This window comes from Gopherus flavomarginatus, chromosome 4, assembly GCF_025201925.1.
Source record: "Gopherus flavomarginatus isolate rGopFla2 chromosome 4, rGopFla2.mat.asm, whole genome shotgun sequence".
Classification (NCBI taxonomy): domain Eukaryota; kingdom Metazoa; phylum Chordata; order Testudines; family Testudinidae; genus Gopherus; species Gopherus flavomarginatus.
In genome coordinates this window covers 176,948,670-176,970,316 of record NC_066620.1, presented here as the reverse complement: position 1 = coordinate 176,970,316, position 21,647 = coordinate 176,948,670, and the positions used below count along the sequence as shown (strand labels likewise).

The 21,647-nt window shown below is 41.8% G+C and overlaps 1 protein-coding gene across 1 annotated transcript in view; it reads left to right on the top strand.

Moving 5' to 3' along the window:
• The window catches only part of MYOM2 (myomesin 2), a 122,975-nt gene extending 110,337 nt beyond the window's left edge, over positions 1 to 12,638 (top strand). Inside the window, exon 37 of the mRNA XM_050950610.1 lies at positions 11,547 to 12,638. Coding sequence (XP_050806567.1) covers positions 11,547 to 11,909 — 363 coding nt within the window. The 3' untranslated portion in view covers positions 11,910 to 12,638. The remainder of the gene's footprint in view (positions 1 to 11,546) is intronic.
• The last annotated feature ends 9,009 nt before the right edge of the window (positions 12,639 to 21,647 follow it).

Sequence of the window (21,647 nt, the reverse complement as noted above, 5' to 3'; positions counted from 1 at the left end):
TCAGAAATGATCTGGAAAAAGGGGTAAACAGTGAGATGGCAAAATCTGCAGATGTTACAAAACTACTCATAGACTTTAAGGTCAGAAGGGACCATTATGATCAACTAGTCTGACCTCCAGCACAATGCAAGCCACCGAATCTCACCCACCCACTCCTGTAACAAACCCCTAACCTATGTCTGAGTTATTGAAGTCCTCAAATTGTGATTTGAAAACCTCAAGCTGCAGAGAATCCTCCAGCAAGTGACCCATGCCCCATGCTGCAGAGGAAGGCGAAAAACCTCCAGAGCCTCTGCCAATCTGCCATGAAGGAAAATTCCTTCCTGACCCCAAATATAGTGATCAGTTAAACCCTGAGCATGTGGGCAAAACTCACCAGCCAGCACCCAGGAAAGAATTCTCTGTAGTAACTCAGATCCCACCCCATCTAACATCCCATCACAGACCACTAGGCATATTTACCTGCTGATAGTCAAAGATCAATTTCCAAATTAATTGCCAAAATTAGGCTATCCCATCATACCATCCCCTCCATAAACTTATCAAGCTTAGTCTTAAAGCCAGATATGTCTTTTGCCCCCACTACTCCCCTTGGAAGGCTGTTCCAGAACTCCACTCCTCTAATGGTTAGAAACCTTCATCTAATTTCAAGTCTAAACTTCCTAGTGTCCAGTTTATATCCATTTGTTCTTGTGTCCACATTGGTACTAAGCTTAAATAATTCCTCTCCCTCCCTAATATTTATCCCTCTGATATATTTATAAAGAGCAATCATATCCCCCCTCAACCTTCTTTTGGTTAGGCTAAACAAGCCAAGCTCTTTGAGTCTCCTTTCATAAAATAGGTTTTCTGTTCCTCGGGTCATCCCAGTAGCCCTTCTCTGTACCTGTTCCAGTTTGAATTCATCCTTCTTAAACATGGGAGACCAGAACTGCACACAGTATTCCAGATGAGGTCTCGCCAGTGCCTTGTATAACGGTACTAACACCTCCTTATCTTTGCTGGAAATACCTCGCCTGATGCATCCTAAAACCGCATTAGCTTTTTTAATGGCCGTATCACATTGGTGGCTCATAGTCATCCTGTAATCAACCAATACTCTGAGGTCCTTCTCCTCCTCTGTTACTTCCAACTGATGTGTCCCCAATTTATAACTAAAATTCTTGTTATTAATCCCTAAATGCATGACCTTGCATTTTTCACTATTAAATTTCATCCTATTACTATTACTCCAGTTTACAATGTCATCTAGCAGAGAGAAAAGAAAAAAAATAATCCTGGCTTTTGGATTCTATCTTTCCCACACACTGCTGCCACCATGTCATGGTATGAACCCCCACTCTGAACCTTAGTATCCAAAAGATGGGGTACCAGCATGAATTCCTCTAAACTTAATTACTAGCTCAGATCTGATAGGGCTGCCACCACAGAAAATTATAGTTTTGGGACACTTTCTGACTCCCCAAATCCTTCCCTGGGGACCCCAAGACCCAACCCCCCCTTTGGATCTTAACACAAGGAAAGTAATCCCTTTCCCCCACCGTTGCCTCTCCCAGGATCCTGGGTTACCCTGGAAGATCACTGTGATTCAAACTCCTTGAATCTTAAAACATAGAGGAATCAGGCTTTTCCTTCCCCTTCTCTCCCCCTCACAGACTCTCCCTGAGAGAGAGATAATGATACTAATACAGAGAGAAATCAGGTTTTTCCTCCCTCCTTCTCTCCTTTCTCCCACCAATTCCCTGGTGAGTACAGACCTCCTCCCCTTGGGTCTTACACAAGATAACCATAAGATCAGTCAGGTTCTTAAAAGAAAAGCTTTTAATTAAAGAAAGAAAAAAGTAAAAATTATCTCTGTAAAATCAAGATGGAAAATGTTACAGGGTCTTTCAGCTTATAGACACCAGAGAGAATACTCCCCCCAGTACAAATACAAGTTCCAGCAAAATACACATTTGCAAATAAAGAAAACAATCTAAGAGACTAAACCGTCTTTCTAACTGGTACTTACTAAATTGAACAGAATAGGCTGTTTCAGAAGATGGGAGGAATCAGTTACATGTCTGGCTTCTCTTAACCCCAAGAGAGAACAAAAGACCCCGTGAAACAGCCCAAAACAAAAGCTTCCCTCCACCTAGATTTGAAAATATCTTGTCTCCTGATTGGTCCTCTTGTCAGGTGTTCCAGGTTCACTGTTTGTTAACCCTTTATAGGTAAAAGAGACATTAACCCTTAACTATCTGTTTATGACAGCTTGACCTTGCACTTTTCACTATTAAATTTCATCCTATTACTATTACTCCAGTTTACAACGTCATCCAGGTCTTCCTGTATGATATCCTGGTCCTTCTCTGTGTTAGCAATACCTCCCAGTTTTGTGTCATCCACAAGATAGTTAAGTCCAAAGCAGGCTGCAGAGTTACAAAGGGGTCTCACAAAACTGGGTGACTGGGCAACAAAATGGCAATTCAATGTTGTAATGTATAATGGAAAACATAATCCCAACTAAACATATAAAATGATAAATTAGCTGTTCAACTGAAGAAAGAGATTTTGGCGTCATTCTGGATAGTTCTCTGAAAACAGCGATAGCCAAAAAAGCTAACAGAATGTTGGGAATCATTAGAAAAGGGCTAGATAATAAGACAGAAAATATCATATTGCCTCTCTATAAATCCATAGTATGCCCGCATCTTGAATAGTGCATGCAGATGTGGTCGCCGCATCTCAAAAAGGATATATATTGGAAAAGATTCAGAAAAGAGCAACAAAAAATGATTAGGAGTATGGAACAGCTTACGTCTGAGGAGGGGATCACTTGATGATTATGTGCTCTGTTCATTTATTCATTCCTTCTGAAGTACCTGGCATTGGCCACTGTTGGAAGACAGGATTCTGGGCTAGATGGCCCATTGATATGACTCAGTATGGGCATTCTTATGTTCTTATGTTGGAGCTCTGGGCTGTCAGGAAGGCCTGCCTCCATTTCCTCTCTCATCAGGGCAAATAAATCAGGGTTGTGATGGACAATGTGTCCTGCATGTTTTAAAGCAACAAGCAGGGAGGAGCAAGAGTCCCCTCTGTGCACCAAAGCCATGAAGCTATGGAACCCGGTGCATAGCTCATCAGATCCAAATTTTGGTCTACCTGCCAGGTGTTCAGAAATGTGACTTCTTTTTGGACTATGAATGAGTGCTAGACCCTCAAGTCCTCCACAGCATATTCCATCTTCAGAAACAAGAAGTGCCATTTCTTCTGCTCAAGAAGGGTCTGGACCTCCACTCTTTGAGGGATGCCTTTCTTCTTTCCTGGAAGAAGGCTCTGCTCTATGCATTTCCTCCAACTCTGCTGATACCGAGGTCTTGTCTACACTAATGCTTTAAGTTGATCTAAGTGATGCTAGTAAAGTTACCTAAATTACGTAATTTAAGTTACGTAACTTACAGTGACTTAAAGTGTCTATGGGAGATACTCTCCTGTCAACATAGCTTCCGCCTCTCATTGAGATGGAGTTCTGAAGTCTATGGGAGAGCGCTCTCCCATCAACTTAGTGCTTCTTCACCAGATCTGCTAAATCGGCACTGCTGTGTTGATGGCAGTGGCGCTGACTTAGTGTGGTAGTGAAGACTAAGTGTGATGAACAAAATAATATGGGACAAAACCAGGGTAATCCTTATAGTACCACCCCGCCGAGACAAACTTGCTAGCCTTACCTACCTCATTTATGCATCCATCCACAGCTCAAGATATTGATCATTCCTTGTCTCTGTTCTCAGGATGTGGGACTCATGTTTCACCCCAGACTAGGGGTTCTCTGCCTGCAGGCATGGTTCTTTGATGATTCATGGGCTAGAATCCTCCTGCTCTGACAAAGTGCAACAGGTGCTACTGAATGGTATGAAGAAGTCAACCTGTACTGCCTATCTGAAGCAAAGGAAGAGAATCTCTCATTGTGCTGTCATTGCTACTTCCCACTTGGATCTGTGTCTCTTTCAGCCATCCTGGATTATCTCCTGGATCTGAAGATAGCAGGGTTATCAATTAGCCCAGCCAAGGTCCATTTGGCTGCAATATCAGCCTTTCATCTGACTATAGAAGAGTTTTTTTTCCATATTTGCTCATCCCGTATCATCTAAATTTAATAAGGGTTTAGGAAATCACTACCTCCAGCCTAGAGACCCCACTCTGACTTGGGACATCAACCAAGTCTCAATTACCTTTATTAAACATCCATTTGGACCTATGGCAATCTGTTCTTTACTCCCTTTATCTATGAAGACGGCCTTTCTAGTAGCCATCATTTATTACATAGAGTTGGGAAGACTGGTGCCTTGATGGCAGACTCCCACATTGATGGTAGTCTTCAAGGATACGGTTTCTTTACACCCACATCCTAAATTTTTACCTAAGTTTCTCTTGGAGTTCCACCTTAACCCATCTATTCATATACCAGTGTTTCTCCTGAAGCCACATAACTCTCTTCGGGAGTCTTGTTTTCATACCCTGGATATTAGAAGGGCAGCACTGGCCTTCTTCTTGGATAGTACCAAGCAATTTTGAAGGTCATCCACGCTGTTCAGCTCCTTCATGGATCCACGATTTCTGCTCAGAGACTATTGAGATGGATAGCTGGATGTACTGCCACTTGTTATAAGACACAAGGGTTCATCCTCCTGAAAAGGTGATAGCACATACTATTAAGTCCATGCAGCATCCACAGTACTGCTTAAGAATGTACCTGTGTCTGAGATATGTAGGCCACTATGTGGTCTTCAATACATTCAATTTCAAAGCACTATGCTTTTATCCATGCCATCAGATCCTATTCAGCACTAGGTACTGCAGTTCTATCTTCAGTTCTGGACTTAGTTCCGAAGCTCCCTGCTCCCTCTGGGGAAACTACTCAGATGTTGCTTAAAGAGGAGCACCCATAGTGACACTACTCAAAGAAGAAGAGGTTACTTACCTCATTCAGTAACTGCAGTTCATTGAGATGTGTGTCCCTAAGGGTGCTCCATCACCCACCCTTCCTTTCCCCCTGTTTCGGACTGTTCTCTGTGGAGATGTTCAAGTGGAGAAGGAACTGAAGGCGGTTCACCTGTGCATCCCTATATAGTCTCAGTGTCAGGCATGAGGAGGTGCAGGCTGCATGCATGGGCCAAATGGGCACTGCTAGCAGAAAAATCTCCCATCAAGGGCTTGAGAGGCAAATGTGCACCTGAAGTGGAGCATCCATAAGGACACACATCTTGAACTGTAGTTACTATACAGGGTGACAAGTATCAGAGGGGTAGCCATGTTAGTCTGGATCTGTAAAAGCAGCAAAGATTTCTGTGACACCTTACAGACTAACAGATGTATTGGAGCATGAGCTTTCGTGGGTGAATACCCACTTCGTCGGATGCATGTGACAGAGTGGGTATTCACCCACGAAAGCTCATGCTCCAATAAATTTGTTAGTCTATAAGGTGCCACAGAACTCTTTGCTGCCTATACAGGGTGAGTAACCTCTTATATGATTTTGTGTCTGTGTGTATGAAAAACAGAACTGCCCCCAAGTTTCCCAACAGGCCTTACCTGCTTGGTGTAATAGAAACTTGATGAGAAGGGCTGTTGTCCATGGTGGGAAGTCAATAGCTCTCTCCTTTGAATGGAGTGGATCTCTGATGGTCTCCAGCCCTGTCCATCCTTCAGCTCTGGATGCAGAAGAGGCCTGCCAGGTTTATCTAGCAGTCAGTCCTCGCAGAAGCAGGGGAATATTGGGGTTCAGTTTTGCCATCGTGAAACTGGGGGCTCTAGATTGGTCTCGAGCGCCAGCACATAATTTGTAAACAAAGGGGTTACAGGGCTCAAAATAGCATCCTCCACACAACGTGACCTTGCATGCACCATACGTGCAAGGTCACATTTTCTGCCACTGAGTGAAGAGGGGCCAGAGCTGAGCCCCAGCAAGGCTCTGTAGAAAATATGGTCTGTCAAGTCCTTTGGCTATGAGAGACAAAATGTCATCATCTTTTCTGCAGAAGGAGTAACTCCTGGGCTGCTTCCCCTCCAGTTGCTGTAATCCAACTCCCTGCAGCCAGCTCTTTCTCTAAAGAAACACTGTCCCTATTTGGGCTTAGCTCACAAGTCAGGGTAGTCCAAGCCATCTGTAGCTATCTGGGGCCTATCCATTGGGCTCCTGGCTCAGCTCCGAGAGAAATGTGTTTTGTGTGTGTCAAGCACAATTCAGGCAAACAGTCACATGGTAAGTCTACTCGTTGAGTTGGGGGTGTAATTCCCAGCTCAAGGAGACATGCCTGTATTAGCTTGCTAAAATTAGAGTGTAGCCATGGCAGTAGGAGGAGTAACTACCCTCAGTACGATCCAATGCAAGACACTCAATCGGTAGGTCCCAGTCCATTTAGGGTATTATAAATCAAAATAAACATCTTAAGGTCAACATTTCAGTAATGAAACAACTTAGTGCAGCTGTACTCTAATATGTACATGTTCAATTTCCAATGTGCACACATGCAAGTTGCAGTTTGCTTGCACAAAATCATGCCTTGAAAAGTCTGGCTCTAAATTAAGGCTATGTTATATGATGAGTTTAAAGAAACAAAAGGCTTCTGTGGGAGGCCTGATGCTATGAGGAAGCTAGAAGATTAAACCCTGAATCGGTGAAGAAGTCATTTCTGCTGTCTGAAATCAGAACGAAATGGAATGGATCATGGAGAAGTAAAACTTTAAATTCGCAGAGTTTTATTAACAATTTTTATAAGAAACCAAAAATGTACAAAGTGAAAGTGCAATCAAGTTATAAAAAGCAGTTACAACAAAAGGGTGGAACATGATCCTAATATGAGGATGTATACACATAAATATGTGCATACAGGATAATTGACACTTATAAAGGGACAACAGGGAATTATAGAAATGTAGGGCTGGAAGGGGGCCTTGAGAAGTCATTTAGTATAACCCTCTGTGCTGAGGCAGGACCAAGTAAACCTAGCCCACCCCGACAGGTGTTTGTACAACTTGTTTTTAAAAACCTCCAACAGCAGGTGTCTATTTCTGTGTGACTAACCTGAGGCATGATGGATGCTAGAAACAACAGCTTTATTGTAAAAAGAATGTATACTGTCTTGAGCTCTTGATAAAGTTGTGCTGCAGTATTCTTCACATACCACCACCTAGTGACTAAACTAATGCAGTTAAAACTTTCCATCACCTCTTTCCTTTTCTGCATTTTAACAACTTTTAAAACTATACAATTGTTTTTTACATCTCAACACATGTTCATCTGTTAATCATCCCTAAATCATACTGTTTTTTCAACTCTATGGCCAGAACTGATAACAACTTAGTGACTAGACTGTCTTTTTATTTGCAAGGGCTCTCTCAGGCAGGTTTGGAGTAGGTGAATCTTCTTCTGGTTCTTCACCTGCAGTTTGTAGAGTTTGTTCAGTTGATTGTTCATTCTCTGGAAAAAACTGAAGATGTTGATGGTTCCTGTTGAACTCTCCGCCGTCTGTCTCAATAGAGTATAATCAGAGTGATGCAGTCTTTTTTTTTTTTTACAACAGCAGGGAGTTCTCCATCCTTTACTTCCATCCAGTTTTGACACAAATATGGTTACCAAGTTCCAGATCAGGCAATTATCTGAATGATATAGGCTATAGAAGTGTTCATAAGATCTTTTTGTCTTTTGATCTGATTTGGCTACTCTTCTTAGGTCTGGCCACTTTGGGGCTGGATTTTTTTCCGGGGTTAGAACAGTAGTCCTGACTTGCCTGCCCATTAGAGGTTGATCTGGGGTTTAGTGTTGATCTGTAGCTCAGAAGAACAAGGAATGGATCTTCCTGGCTCAATATTTTCTTGGCTGTCTGAAAAGCCCTATCAGCCCCACCATTTGCTTGTGGGTAATGTGAACTGCTAGTGATGTGTTCAAAATCATATTTTGTGTGGAATGACTTAAATTTACCTGTGGTGAGTTTTGATCCATTGTCCATCAATAGTTGTTCTGGAATAACACAATGGATGAATGTGCTCTTTAATTTCTTGATAACACTGTTACACGTTGCATCTTTCGGATATATTATTTCAATATATCTAGAAAAATAATCCACTACAACTTGGTAATGGTGTCCTCTGAATTTGTACAAATCTTCTGCTAGCCTCTTCCAGGGTCTATCTGGTAGAAGTATTATTAGAGGTGCGTTGTGTTGTGTTGGTCTGTTAGTTCTGCAGCGTTTGCATGAAAATACTTTATTCTTCACATCCTTGCTGATTTCAGGCCACTTCACTGACTGACTGGCCCATTCACAGCATTTAGTAAGCCTTTGATGTCCTTCATGGATGTGATTTAGAATTGCCATCTTTGAAAGGAGAAATGTGATCACCTTTAATCATTAGTCCATTGGACTCACTTAATTGTCTTCATACAACAAAATAGTCTTGTGCCATGTTCATAGTGTTCTTTAGATACTTAAGCCATCCTGTCTGAATATAACTAAAAACTTATTTGAATTTGCTTATATGCCCAGGTTGCTTTTTGTAGCAGGTATAGTCACACACCTCACATTGGGCTGTAAGCTTCCAATTAACAGTCTTTCCACAAATATCCAGTTTCACCCTCCATGCTGTGTGTCATTACGCGTGCTTAAACCCAGAAAAAATGGCTCGATTCTCGGTGGTCATTTCCCATACTGCCTTTGTGAGGCAGAGAGCTGCAAAATGTCCAATTTTTGTCAATTTACTGCACTTGGCTCCTTTATCTGAACAATCACCTCTTGGACTGTGATCTTTCCCACATCTTGTGCATCTAATCTGAAAAGTGTTATGTTTTACCTGGGGCTTACCCCACATTGCCTTTGAGGATTCCTGCAATTGCTTTTTGCAGCTGTGCTCTGTGTCCTGTTGTGATTCTGTTTGCAAGTCACTTCCTCTAGGTTTCTTTCTGGCAGATACTGGTCTCTGCTTTGATTTTTAATGATCTCTAATTGTCTTGCCATTTCTATTGCTCTGTGAAGGGTTAAATCTCTCCTTGTCTAAAATGTCAGTCAGTATTCTGCTTTTCCTTTTTGTGTTCAAAATCAGTTTTCTGCCCTGTCAGGCAAGTCTCTTATGAAAGATTCCACAGATTCCCCAGGAATCTGGACACACTGGTAGAAAAACGCTTATGCTGTTTGTTATAAACCACATTATGCTGAGGTATAAATTGCTCATCAAATGTAGCCAGCGCCACAGTGTAACTGTTCTTGTGGTTTTCCTCTCCAAAGGCAAAGAACTTAAAGATATATTCAGTTTCCCTGCCAATGGCATAGACTAGGGAAGTAACTTGCATTTTCCTGCAATTACTTGTGATGCAAAAACATGGAAACTGCTCTTTCCAAACAGGCCTCTCTGATGGCCTGTCGAAGCCGAAGCTCTTTGGGGTGTGAAACTTTGGCATTTTGATGAAATTCTGCAGTTTCTATTGTTTTTCTTCTGACACTATGTCAAGTTAGTCACACAGACACAAAGGCAAAATGGATGCTAACAACCACAACAACTTTATTGTAAAAAGAATGTAGATTGTCTCCAGCACTCAGTAAAGATATGCTGCAGTATTCTTCATACAGCCAGTGACAAAATATTATACGGCAACCTCCCTTGGTAACCTATCCCAGTACTTAACTATTCTTATGGTTAGAAAATTTCCTTTAATATCTAACCTTAGTCTCCCTTGCTGCAGATTATGATTACTTCTTGTCCTGCCTTCAAGGACATGAATCATCATCCTTTTTATAACAGCCCTTAATGTATTCGAACACTGTTATCATATGAATGGTTTTAAAGGTGACCACTGTAGTTCAATAAACCAGAGCAGCCCCAAATACACAAGAGTGACTATTTTGGATATTTACATGCACCCTAGGTATCAGCACTCTGACTGATTCTCAATATTGACATATTAAAAAAATCTCCAATATTGATGGGTGTTGAGGTCAAACTGGTGACATTTAGACATTATGTTCTCTCTCAAATGCTGCAGTTCAGTGGCCTCAAATGTTAAAAATAACTTCATTGGAGTGCAATTTGTGGGCAGAATGAAAGAGAGAGAGTCAAAGGTGCATTATATTTGAAATGAACCACATGACTATACAATGTCTCATATAGGTCTTCCATTTATTGTACTGATCTCATCACCACATATATAGTGATAGACATATATATTATAGAAATATATCTGACAAATTTCTATGTCTTATACTTGTAAACTATACTGTATATAAAAACATATTTAGTGTTATTATTTAACCACTAGACAGAGCCTAGATGACTGAAGAGTCTATAACAGGGGTCGACAACCTTTCAGAAGTGCTGTGCCGAGTCTTCATTTATTCACTCTAATTTAAGGTTTCGCGTGCCAGTAATACATTTTAATGTTTTTAGAAGGTCTCTTTCTGTAAGTCTATAATATATAACTAAACTGTTGTTGTATGTAAAGTAAATACAGTTTTTAAAATGTTTAAGAAGCTTCATTTAAAATTAAATTAAAATGCAGAGCCCCCCGGTCCAGTGGCCAGGACCCAAGCAGTGTGAGTGCCACTGAAAATCAGCTCATGTACCGCCTTTGGCACGAGTGCCATAGGTTGCCTACCCCTGGTCTATAATATTAGTTGCCTTCACAGTGAATTTAAACATCTCCAGTAATATTCTTGGGAGGCCTGCAGCTGAAGTAGTCCACTCAGCTCTTCCAATGGTGCGTATGTAGAAATTTCAAAGGATGTTTTTAAACGTATCATTGTCTGAACATCATGTTAGACTAATGGCTTGTCAGGAGTCTGCTGCAGGCAATACTGCAATGACAGTCCAAATTACCATCTTCAGACAATGTTACCCTCGGGCTATTATTGAATCACAATCACTGGTAAGATGGTGGAAAGGTTGTGTCTCAACCAAGGAAAGTTAGAAATATAATTTATGTATATGTATTTTCAGTCTTCACAAGTCTAAATGTATGTGTATTAGCCACAGTTTGATTAGTGAAGCTAAAATTAAATCTCAAAGTGAACCCACTCTTAAACAGTGTGATCCATATAGATGATGTGGATTCTTCCTGTTCCTCTCCCCAGAACACCCATAGAATCATAAAAATGTAGGGCTGTAAGGGACTTTGAAAAGGCATCTAGCCCATGCTTGTGGATGGTCAATGTAAACAAAATGTCTCACGGCCCGCCAGTGAATTACCCTGATGGGCCATGTGCTGAAGGTTGCCGACCCCTGGTCTAATGTATCTAAATATTTTGGCTTGCAGTCTTTCCCCTTTGTTGCTAATATTAATTGTGTTTAATATCTGGTCACGATTTACCTTTTTAGTGAAAACTGATGCAAAATAGACATTAAACTCCTCAGCCTTTTTGATGTCCATTATTGGCTCTGCTGCCCTGCTGAGTAGAAGACCTACACTTTCTTTGTCTTTCTCTTGCTCCTAATGTATAATAAGTGTGGTAACAACCTGCATGCTCAAATAAACCTTCAATCTGACTGATGCCTTAAATGACTTTTCTTTTTCTTAGACTTTGAATCTGACCTGTTCTGTATTTGGAAATCCTGATCCTGAAGTGGTGTGGCTTTGGAATGACAAGAAATTTGAACTTAATGAACATTATTTAGTTTCAATGGAGCATGGAAACGTTGCCAGCTTTACAATCAAGGGGGTGTCCTCAGAGGACTCAGGCAAATATAGCATCAATGTCAAGAACAAGTATGGTGGAGAAACAGTGGATGTCACTGTAAGTGTGTACAAACATGGTGAAGAGATGCCTGACATTAAACCTTCCCAGGTTGCTAAACCACGGATAATACCACCACCAGCACAAGCCACAGCACCTCCAGAAGCAAAAACAACCTCCACAGCTGAGAAATCCAGTAGGAAATAAAGTTTGAAAGCCATGTTTGACAGACAAAACCATATAGATGAGCTGTAGTTGAAGCGTTGCTGCAAATAGATAACTGGCACTGTCCAAGGAGATGAGCTTTTAAAGGCTTGCATTAGAGAGACAGCTGTGCAACAGTATTGTACATTTGTGCAGTTATGTCTTTATGAAAAAATGCAATATGGCACGACTTACAAATAGCAACAGGCCCAATACCTGCCATTGGGTTTAATTATCAATGGCAGTTTCTATAAAGTTACAGTGATATAAATTTTCTTGCTGAGAATCAGTTCCCCAACAACAGAAGTCACATTCTGTAGTTAAATATGCATTCAGTGCTGCACCTACTCATTACTCACATGTGGAGTCTTTTGACTTTGAAGGTACTTCTCATCTGAGTAAGGCAAACTGAGATGGCCACTGTAGTCTGTATTTAGTAGCAGTGTTATTCTGTGCTGCAAACTGATCTTTGGTAGTGTTCTACAGATGATCACAGTGGACTTGTTAAAGCATAAGTTACAGGGTTGTATTTTGTTTTTTTTGCTTTGTGCTGATAAAACTTAAAAAGTCACCTTGTGCGTCTCACTGCACCAAATCACACCTAACTAATTTGGTTTACTCTTTCATTGTTTAATTATGGCTTATTGCATAATTTCACAGCTGGTAGCATGCAGACAATGGATTTTCAATAAAGAAAACACATTGTGGTTAATCACAGTCACTGTGTGGCACTTACAACATTTCATTTGGTCTTTATGGTATAGGTCAAGATGCAAATTTAAACTGGAAAAACGAGACACATATACAATTGTGCAGCTTTCTAGGGTTATTATGGGTCAGATCCTGCTTCTGCTAAAACCAATGGTAAAACTCCGTGATGTCTGTGGGAGCAGGAGCTTAATATTAGACCATGATTCTGCAGACACTTAAGCATGCACTTACCTTGAAGCATGTGAGGAGTCCCACTGAATCAATTTCAGTGGGACTACTCAAGTGCCCAAAATTAAGTATGCACTTGAGTGTTGGCAGGATTGGGGTTTTGGTGCCAGATTAGCTACACAATTACAGCCCCATTGTCCACTCAGGCTCTAATCTGTCCAGCAGAGAAATGCCCAGCAGAGAATTCCCCTATTGGATAGTAACTTCCTGCTTACACAAGTATGCTGGATCCAGACCCTGAACCTGTGGCCTCCCCTCCCCTGGAGTAGGGTAAGTATCGGGGAGGAAGGAGAGGAGAGGGCATGGTGCAGTGTAACTATGCTATTCAGATACTTCATTGGGTAGGATCCTATGGCAGTAGTGGAACTCAGCGAAGTCAGCTGCAGCCATAAGTCATGTTGGGGTCACAGCTGGCACCTGAGAATCAGGGCCATAACCAGATGCCTCATGGCCACCTCCTACATCAAGTAGTGCTCAGGTGCAGGAATGAATTGAACTTTTAGTGTGTTCCACACAACTGGAAATCTGAGGGTGGACATAGAAATCATGGCCCAAGTCCACAAAGATAGTTAACCTCCTAGCTCCTATTAAAATCAACAGGCGTTAGATGCCTAAATACCTTTTGAGGATCTGGTCTAATAAACCTAATCCTGCTTGTCTTCCTCATATAAGTAGTAGACCTCTATAACAGAGGGACTACTAGTGTGACTAAGGCAAGTAGGATTTGATTTGATATAGTACCATTGGGACCGCTTTGTGCTTAAAAGGAAAACTGATTGACAACTAAATTCTCTTTTAAACATGGCTACTTTTCCCCAGTACCAATTAATGAAGTATAGAGATCTTGAAGAAAAAATCTGCTTTTGAAACCATTGTCAACTGAATAGCCTGTGTAAAAATAAGCATAGAAGCTCTGGGAATTAAATATTTGTATAGTATGTATATTAAAGTATATGCAATTCTTTTTTAATCATTTCATAAGAACATAAGAATGGCCGTACTGGGTCAGACCAAAGGTCCATCAAGCCCAGTATCCTGTCTACCAACAGTGGCCAATGCCAGGTGCACCAGAGGGAGTGAACCTAACAGGTAATGATCAAGTGATCTCTCTCCTGCCGTCCATCACCACCCTCTGACAAACAGAGCCTAGGGATACCATTCCTTACCCATTTTGGCTAATAGCCATTAATGGACTCAACCTCCATGAATTTATCCAGTTCTTTTTTAAACCCTGTTATATATAGTCTTAGCCTTCACAACCTCCTCAGGCAAGGAGTTCCACAAGTTGACTGTGTGCTGTGTGAAGACGAATTTAATTTTGTTTGTTTTAAATCTGCTTCCTATTAATTTCATTTGGTAGCCCCTAGTTCTTATATTATGGGAATGAGTAAATAACTGTTCATTTAACAAACTGCTCTTTTAGGAGCAGTGTATCCTTATGGTTATGAAATGGAGAGGTGAAACGTAATGTATTATACAAACAATGTAGAAAAATGTTAGACAACAGTCAGAAATGGCTATTTCTGTGTGAATCAGTCCTGTATTTATGGACTCAACATACCTAGTCATTAACTGGGATGACCTAAGAGGAAAAACCTGCATTTAAAATGAAATCATTTGATCTGGGGGGGTTATAGAAGAGAAAAGTGAAGCAAGGATTTATCACTAAAATACCTGCCACAGTAAGAAAATGAAATGTTTTATTTGAATTTGACATCACAAGGACGAGATTGACCCTCTTAGTAAAATAAAATAACCCAGTTTTTCAATTATTATTGCAATTTAGTATTTAAGATCTTTTCAGAACACATCAGAGTCAGTCTCCACAGCATACAAAGTGACCATCAGCAAAAATTTAATATTATTCTTATCTCCTTCTACAGTACACAGGTTAAACGTAGCTGAGACTATCAAATTATTGCATGTTATGGCAGCTTTTCAGAGGTATCCTTGGGCATAGCAGACAAGGTTAAACTCATCTCAGTTGTATCTTTTAGCTGGCCCTTTTAGTTAAGCAAGTTTCAGTTATTTCCTTTCAGGCAGAGGGAAATAATTTATTATGACAGTTAATCTTCTGCTGAAGTACAGAAATTATCATTCACTGAAATATTATATTCAAAAGACGAAGGATTTCTTATAAGATGTTTCATCTTTTTCAACGTGGTTATACCTGTTTTCTTTGTACACAGAGATCTCATTTTAAAACCACTAGTACGAAAATCAAGTGAGAGATTTTTCAAAGCAGACTTGCACTGAATTGTACACAGGAATTTTAAGGTGTAATGGCTATTAGAGGGGCAGATAGGGTAGCTTAGTAATCAAGTCAAATTGAATTCATGATTAGGTATGTTAGCATTTGCATGTACCCTTTATAAGCTTAATTTCCCTTTTAGTTTAATTAAATTACATTTTAGGATGAGGTGAGACAAAACTGTATATTTACTGGGCCAGATCCTCGGCTGGCACAAATCAAAGTCAATGAAATGATACCAGTTTACACAGTTGAGGATCTGGCATGTGATTTTTACAAAGCCAGGATCACATTAAAATTAGACATACCTCCTAGAAATACTTTTATTACAATGGGGGCTTGTCTACACTACAAAATTAAGTTGACTTTATCTAATTTGACCACGAGCCCTTGAATTAATAATGTCAATTGTGCATAGCCACACCATGCTCAATGTCTCGATGGAGTGCTTCCTCACGAGAAGCATCTACATTGATGAACAAAACACTGCATCATGGGTAGCTATCCCAAAGTCCAACTTGCCACAGTGTGCTTTGGGAAGTTTGTGCAATGCCTCATGCGACCAGAACATTGCGTCAGCATCCCATGATGCACTATTCTCCCACCCTCACATGAATGGCAAACTCCTCAGTGGTTTTTGCACCTTAAATCATAACCCTAGAAGCATGGAGCCTGCTCATTTGTGCACTCGTGCTGTGAGCATCTCAAACACCTCGTGCCTTCTCCTGCAGTATTTCCAGAGTCGAAATAGGGTCCACCACGCAGAATGTAGTGATGTCCTGCAAGCAGCCCTGGTGCAAGCTATTGAAAAAAACAATTCAGTTACTGATGTCAGTCACAGAGCAGCTGCATTCTGTTGAGTGCCATTTCTGGTCCTGTGAAACAAGCACTGACTAGGGGGAACTGCATCGTTTTGCAGGTATGGGATGATGAGCAGTGGCTGCAGAACTTTCATATGCGGAAGGCCCCCTTCCAGGAACTTTGTGCAGAGCTTTTCCCTGCCTGCAGTTCAGCAACACAAAAATGAAAGCTGCTCTGAAAGTGGAGAAGTGAGTGGTGATCGCTATTTGGAAGCTTGCAATGCCAGACAGTTACTGATCAGTGACTTCTACTACAAAGAGCAGTGAGTCTGGGAAATGTGAAGGATATAGTGGATGGTTTTGCCCCAATGGGGTTCCTAATTGTGGTGGGGTGATAGATGGCATGCATATCCCCTCTTGGCACCAGACCACCTTGCCCAAGAGTAATAAACCAAAAGGGGTACTTTCCAATGGTGTTGCAAGCCCTGGTGGATAACAGGGCGCATTTTGCCAACATCAGAGTAGGATGGTTGGGAAAGGTTCATGACACGTGCATCTTTAGGAACTCAGGTCTGTTCAAAAAGCTGCAATTCGGGACTTTCTTTCCAGATCACAAAATTAACATTGACGACGTTGAGATGCCTGTAGTTATCCTGGGGGACCCAGCCTACTCCTTGCTCCCATGGCTCATGAAGTCATACACCGGCCGCCTGGACAGCAGTAAGGAACAGTTCAACTGTAGGCCCAGCAAGTGCAGAATGGTGGTTGAATATGCCTTTGGTCACTTGAAAGGGTGCTGGAGAAGTCTACTAACAAGGTTGGACCTTAGTGAGGACAACATTGCCATGGTTATAGCTGCCTGCTGTGTCCTCCATAATATCTGTGGGGGAAAAAAAGCGGGGGGAAATTCTCTGCAGGTGTGGGCAGTTGAGACAGATCACGTGGCAGCCATTTTTGGGCAGCCAGAAACCGGGGCAATAAGAAGAGCACAGCAAGGGGCACTGCATATCCATTAGGCTTTGAAAAGCCGTTTCAGTAATGAGTCACAGTAATGTGAGCTGCTTGTCTGCATTGTGCTTTCCTAAACGTTCACCTGGCTTGTATCACTGTCCCTGTAAAGCCAACCCCCTGCCCAAGCCTACTGCTTCTACTCAATAAAGAACATTTAGTTCTCGAAAAGAGGGAGAGCAAAAGAAAAGGTAATCATGGGGAAAAGGGGTTGTAAACTTGGAATGAAAGAAACATTTTCAGCTGTGTAACATAGTACCTTATTATAGACCATCAAAGGTCTGTGAATAGGTGCCTTCTGTTCCTTGTACCTTGCTAAGTTAAGTTAAGTGAAAGGGATAATGGACTTCTTGCCCACGCCTCATGGAACACTTAGGGGAGAGTGATTCTGTGCCAGGTGATGCTGGCTGGCTGTCCATCAGAGTCTACAGAGGGACTTTACTCTCCTGCTTCTGTTCCTGCAGTTCAACCAGATGCCTCAACATGTCTGCTTGTTCCCTCATAATCTGAAGCATCTCATCCTGTGCCGCATGGTCTCGCTCATTGAAAGCTTTCCTGCTGTCCATGTCCATGTCTAACTTCTCAGACAGTGAAATCCTGCACGCTCTCAGCTCTGCATCAGTTGTCCCGGAGGCATTCATTATCTCAGTGAACATAGAATCATAAAATATTAGGGTTGAAAGAGACCTCAGGAGGTCATCTAGTCCAACCCCCTGCTCAAAGCAGGACCAACACCAACTAAATCATCCCAGCCAAGGATTTGTCAAGTCGGGCTTTAAAAATCTCTAAGAATGGAGATTCTACCACCTCCCTAGGTAACCCATTCCAGTGCTTCTCCACCTCCTAGTGAAATAGTGTTTCCTAATATCCAACCTGGGCCTCCCCCACTGCAACTTGAGACCATTGCTTCTTGTTCTGTCATCCAACACCATTGAGAACAGCCTTGCTTCATCCTCTTTGGAACCCCCTTCAGATAGTTGAAGGCTGCTATCAAATCCCCTCTCACTCTTCTCTTCTGTAGACTATATAACTCCAGTTCCCTCAGCCTGTCCTCGTAAATCATGTGCCCCAGCCCCCTAATCATTTTCACTGACCTCCGCTGGACTTTCTCCAATTTGTCCACATCCCTTCTGTAGTGGGGCGGACCAAAACTGGGCACAATACTCCAGGTGTGGCCTCACCAGTGCCGAATAGAGGGAAATAATCACTTCCCTCGATCTCCTGGCAATGCTCCTACTAATACAGCCCAATATGTTCTTGGCCTTCTTGGCAACAAGGGCCCGCTGCTGACTCAGATCCAACTTCTCGTTCACTGTAATCCCCAGGTCCTTTTCTGCAGAACTGCTGCTTAGTCAGTCGATCCCCAGCCTGTAGCAGTGCATGGGATTCCTCTTTTCTAAGTGCAGTACTCTGCACTGGTCTTTGTTCAACCTCATCAGATTTCTTTTGGCCCAATTCTCCAATTTGTCTAGGTCACTCTGGACCCTATCCCTACCCTCCAGCGCATATACCTCTTCCCCCAGCATGCAACTCATCCCATCATCCAGATCATTAATAAAGATGTAGAACAAAACTGGCCCCAGGACCGGCCCCTGGGGCACTCTGCTTGATACTGGCTGCCAACTAGACATTGTGCCATTGATCACTGACCATTGAGTCCGACAATCTAGCCAGCTTTCTATTCAGCTTATGGTCCATTCATCCAGCCCATACTTCTTTAACTTGCTGGCAAAAATACTGTGGGAGACCATATCAAAAGCTTTGATGAAGTGAAGATATATCACATCCATCACTTTCCCCATATCTACAGAGCCAGTTATCTCATCATAGAAGGCAATCCGGTTGATCAGGCATGACTTGCCCTTGGAGAATCCATGTTGACTGTTCCTGATCACTTTCCTCTCCTCCAAGTGCTCCAAAATGGATTCCTTGAAGACCTACTCCATGATTTTGAGAGGGAATGAAATGAGGCTGACTGGTCTGTAGTTTCCCAGATTCTCTTTCTTTCCCTTGTTAAAGATAGGCACTATATTTGACTTTTTCCAATCATCCAAGACCTCCCCCGATTGCCACAAGTTTTCAAAGATAATAGCCAACGGCTCTGCAATCACATCAGCCAACTCCCTCAGCACCCTTGGATGTATTAAATCTGGACCCATGGACTTGTGCATGTCCAGCTTTTCTAAATAGTCCTTAACCTGGTCTTTCAGCACTGAGGGCTGCTCATCTCCTCCCCATACTGTGTTGCCCAATGCAGCAGTCTGGGAGCTGACTTTGTCTGTGAAGACTGAGGCACAAAAAGCATTGAGTACTTCAGCTTTTTCCACATCATATGCTTCTAGGTCGCCTCCCCCATTCAGTAAATGTCACCATCTCCCAGCAAACCTAGTTTAAATCCCTCCTCACTAGGTTAGCAAGCCTGCCTGTGAAGATGCTCTTCCTTCTCTCCATTAGGTGGATCCCATCTCTTCCTAGCAATCCTTCTTCCTGGAACAACATCCTATGGTTGAAGAATCCAAGGCCCTCTCTCCAACACCACCATCAGCTGTGCTCAAGCTGGCATGCTCCCAGTGCTGATCCAAGAGGAAATAGGAATTCAAAAGTTCCTGGCGCTTTAGCAGGGGAGAGGCTCTTTCCTGTGTACCTGGTTGCAATGCAGCAGAGTTGAGAATGATCTCCAGAGCGGTCACAGATGACCATTGTGGGACACCACCTGGAGGTTATTTAAGTCAAATTACACAATGCTGCATCTGCACTACCTCGCAGTCAGCCAATGAAAATGGAACTAAGTGCTATGCCTCTCGCAAACGTGGATTATAGAAGTCAAGATCAGAAGTAACTTAGGTCAACGTAAAGGACATGGTAGTTTCGACCTAATTCTGTAGTGTAGGCCAGGCCTGATTTTCTGTCACTTTATGTTATGCAAGTTTCATATTGTGCTTTTCTAGGCAATCATAGTATAATGAAGCATAGCTGGCCTTTCACAGGAGGTACATAAGATGTCAGCCAGTTGTGCTGATGGGCCTGAAGTTGCTGCTGGATCTGTCATGTTGGCAGACTGTTTCAAACTGATTGGGCTGCCTTTCCTCTGTGCACTTGCTTCCTTGGAACCATCTTTGATTTGTATTCTGTTTACTTGCTTGAATACAAGTTCTATGAAAATTCCTCTCAAGATCAATTTACAGGTGTTTTTAATGGGGAAAAGTTTTTTTTTTTTAAATGGCTGTATTTGCCTTTAGTGTAACACTTTCTCCAGCCCATAGGGTTCTCTCATATCCCACAGCCCAAACATATGCACACACTACATTCATCTGCTCACATATGGAGAAAGAGTTTGAGATAATAGCACTCTAAGTGCTGTTAACCCACAGATTGGTTTTAAAGGAAACTTTTGAAAAATAACAAATCCCTTCTTTCCCACTTTGCAGAAGGAGAATTAATCCTCTAGGTGGCACCAAAAGAATAAGATAAAAATGAACAGGTCTTAAAAAAATTCTGCCAACTCTAGCATATCCATCTTTTTGATGCAAACACATTACTTATGGAATGGGAGATTATTAAAAGCATTATGCTTATGCCTGTGACAAGGACAGGTCCAGCAAATTCTATTTCCAGGAAATAGCAGATGATTTTGCAGGCAATAATGCTGCCTCTTAATCTTTGCGTGATATACTTTAGGAGGAATAAAACATTCCTTGCAAGGTATTACAAGACTCTTCTGACATTAAGTGTTTCTTATGATATGAAACACAGAACATGTGATGTACCTGAACAGTGTCATTTGAAGAGGAAGTTTAAATGAATTCTTATCAAACCCCGCAGTCTCAGCAGGTTTTAAAAGCACTGTCTCAAAACTCTGAACATTTTTCACAGGGGACCAAGTCCTGCTGTTTTTATTCAGTCCTTACCCAGCTGCAAAGTCCTTTTGAAATTAATGTGAGCTTTGCAGGAGTGAAGACTGCAGGATCTGGCTCTAAGCACTGACATTGCAAGATGCAGTGATGTCAAGATCTGTAACAAACTACTAGTAGTATACATTAATATTTCATTCCTCCTTGGAATGTGCAGGGCTCAGTGCCTGTGTTGTCCTTGGATATTAGCTCAGGGTTATCAGCCTGCTCCATTTTAAAAATAGCATATTTGACCTCCGAACACCTTGTTTATGAACATTTGAACTTTGTGGCTGAGCATTGTTATCCAGCAATACACTTCTCATTGTTTAAATTAACATAGCCAGATCTCCTGTGTTGCAGCTACTTTGCTTTATAGTAATTTGCTAAGTTTTATACTCTGCCATTGGTGAGTGGAAGAAACAGGATACAGACACTCTAATTTGGTTAATGGAGAGCCTGCAACTTTATTTAAAACTATTACCAAGCTGAGCTGGAGTAGCTAACCAGCAGGGATTTTTCTTCTCAACTGGCACCAGGAAGGTGATGCCCCCTCTGTATCCTCAGGCCTCCCATAAGTCCCTGACTAGAAGCTTGAATCCCAAACTGCTTCCTTCCTCCATGCTGAGATGGAAGACATGAGATGAGGGATGCCACAAGCTGTCTACAAGCTGCATGCTTCTTTTGGTGGTGTGTGTGTAGTGTACAAACTCATATAACCCTAGCATGGGTATAAATAGCAGTGTAAAGGGTAAGACGTGGTTTAGTTGAGTAGCATAAAGACATGTCTAAAAGGGGTGGGTATGCATGCAAATACATACTCTACTTTCCCAAACAGTGCCTCCCTGTCTAC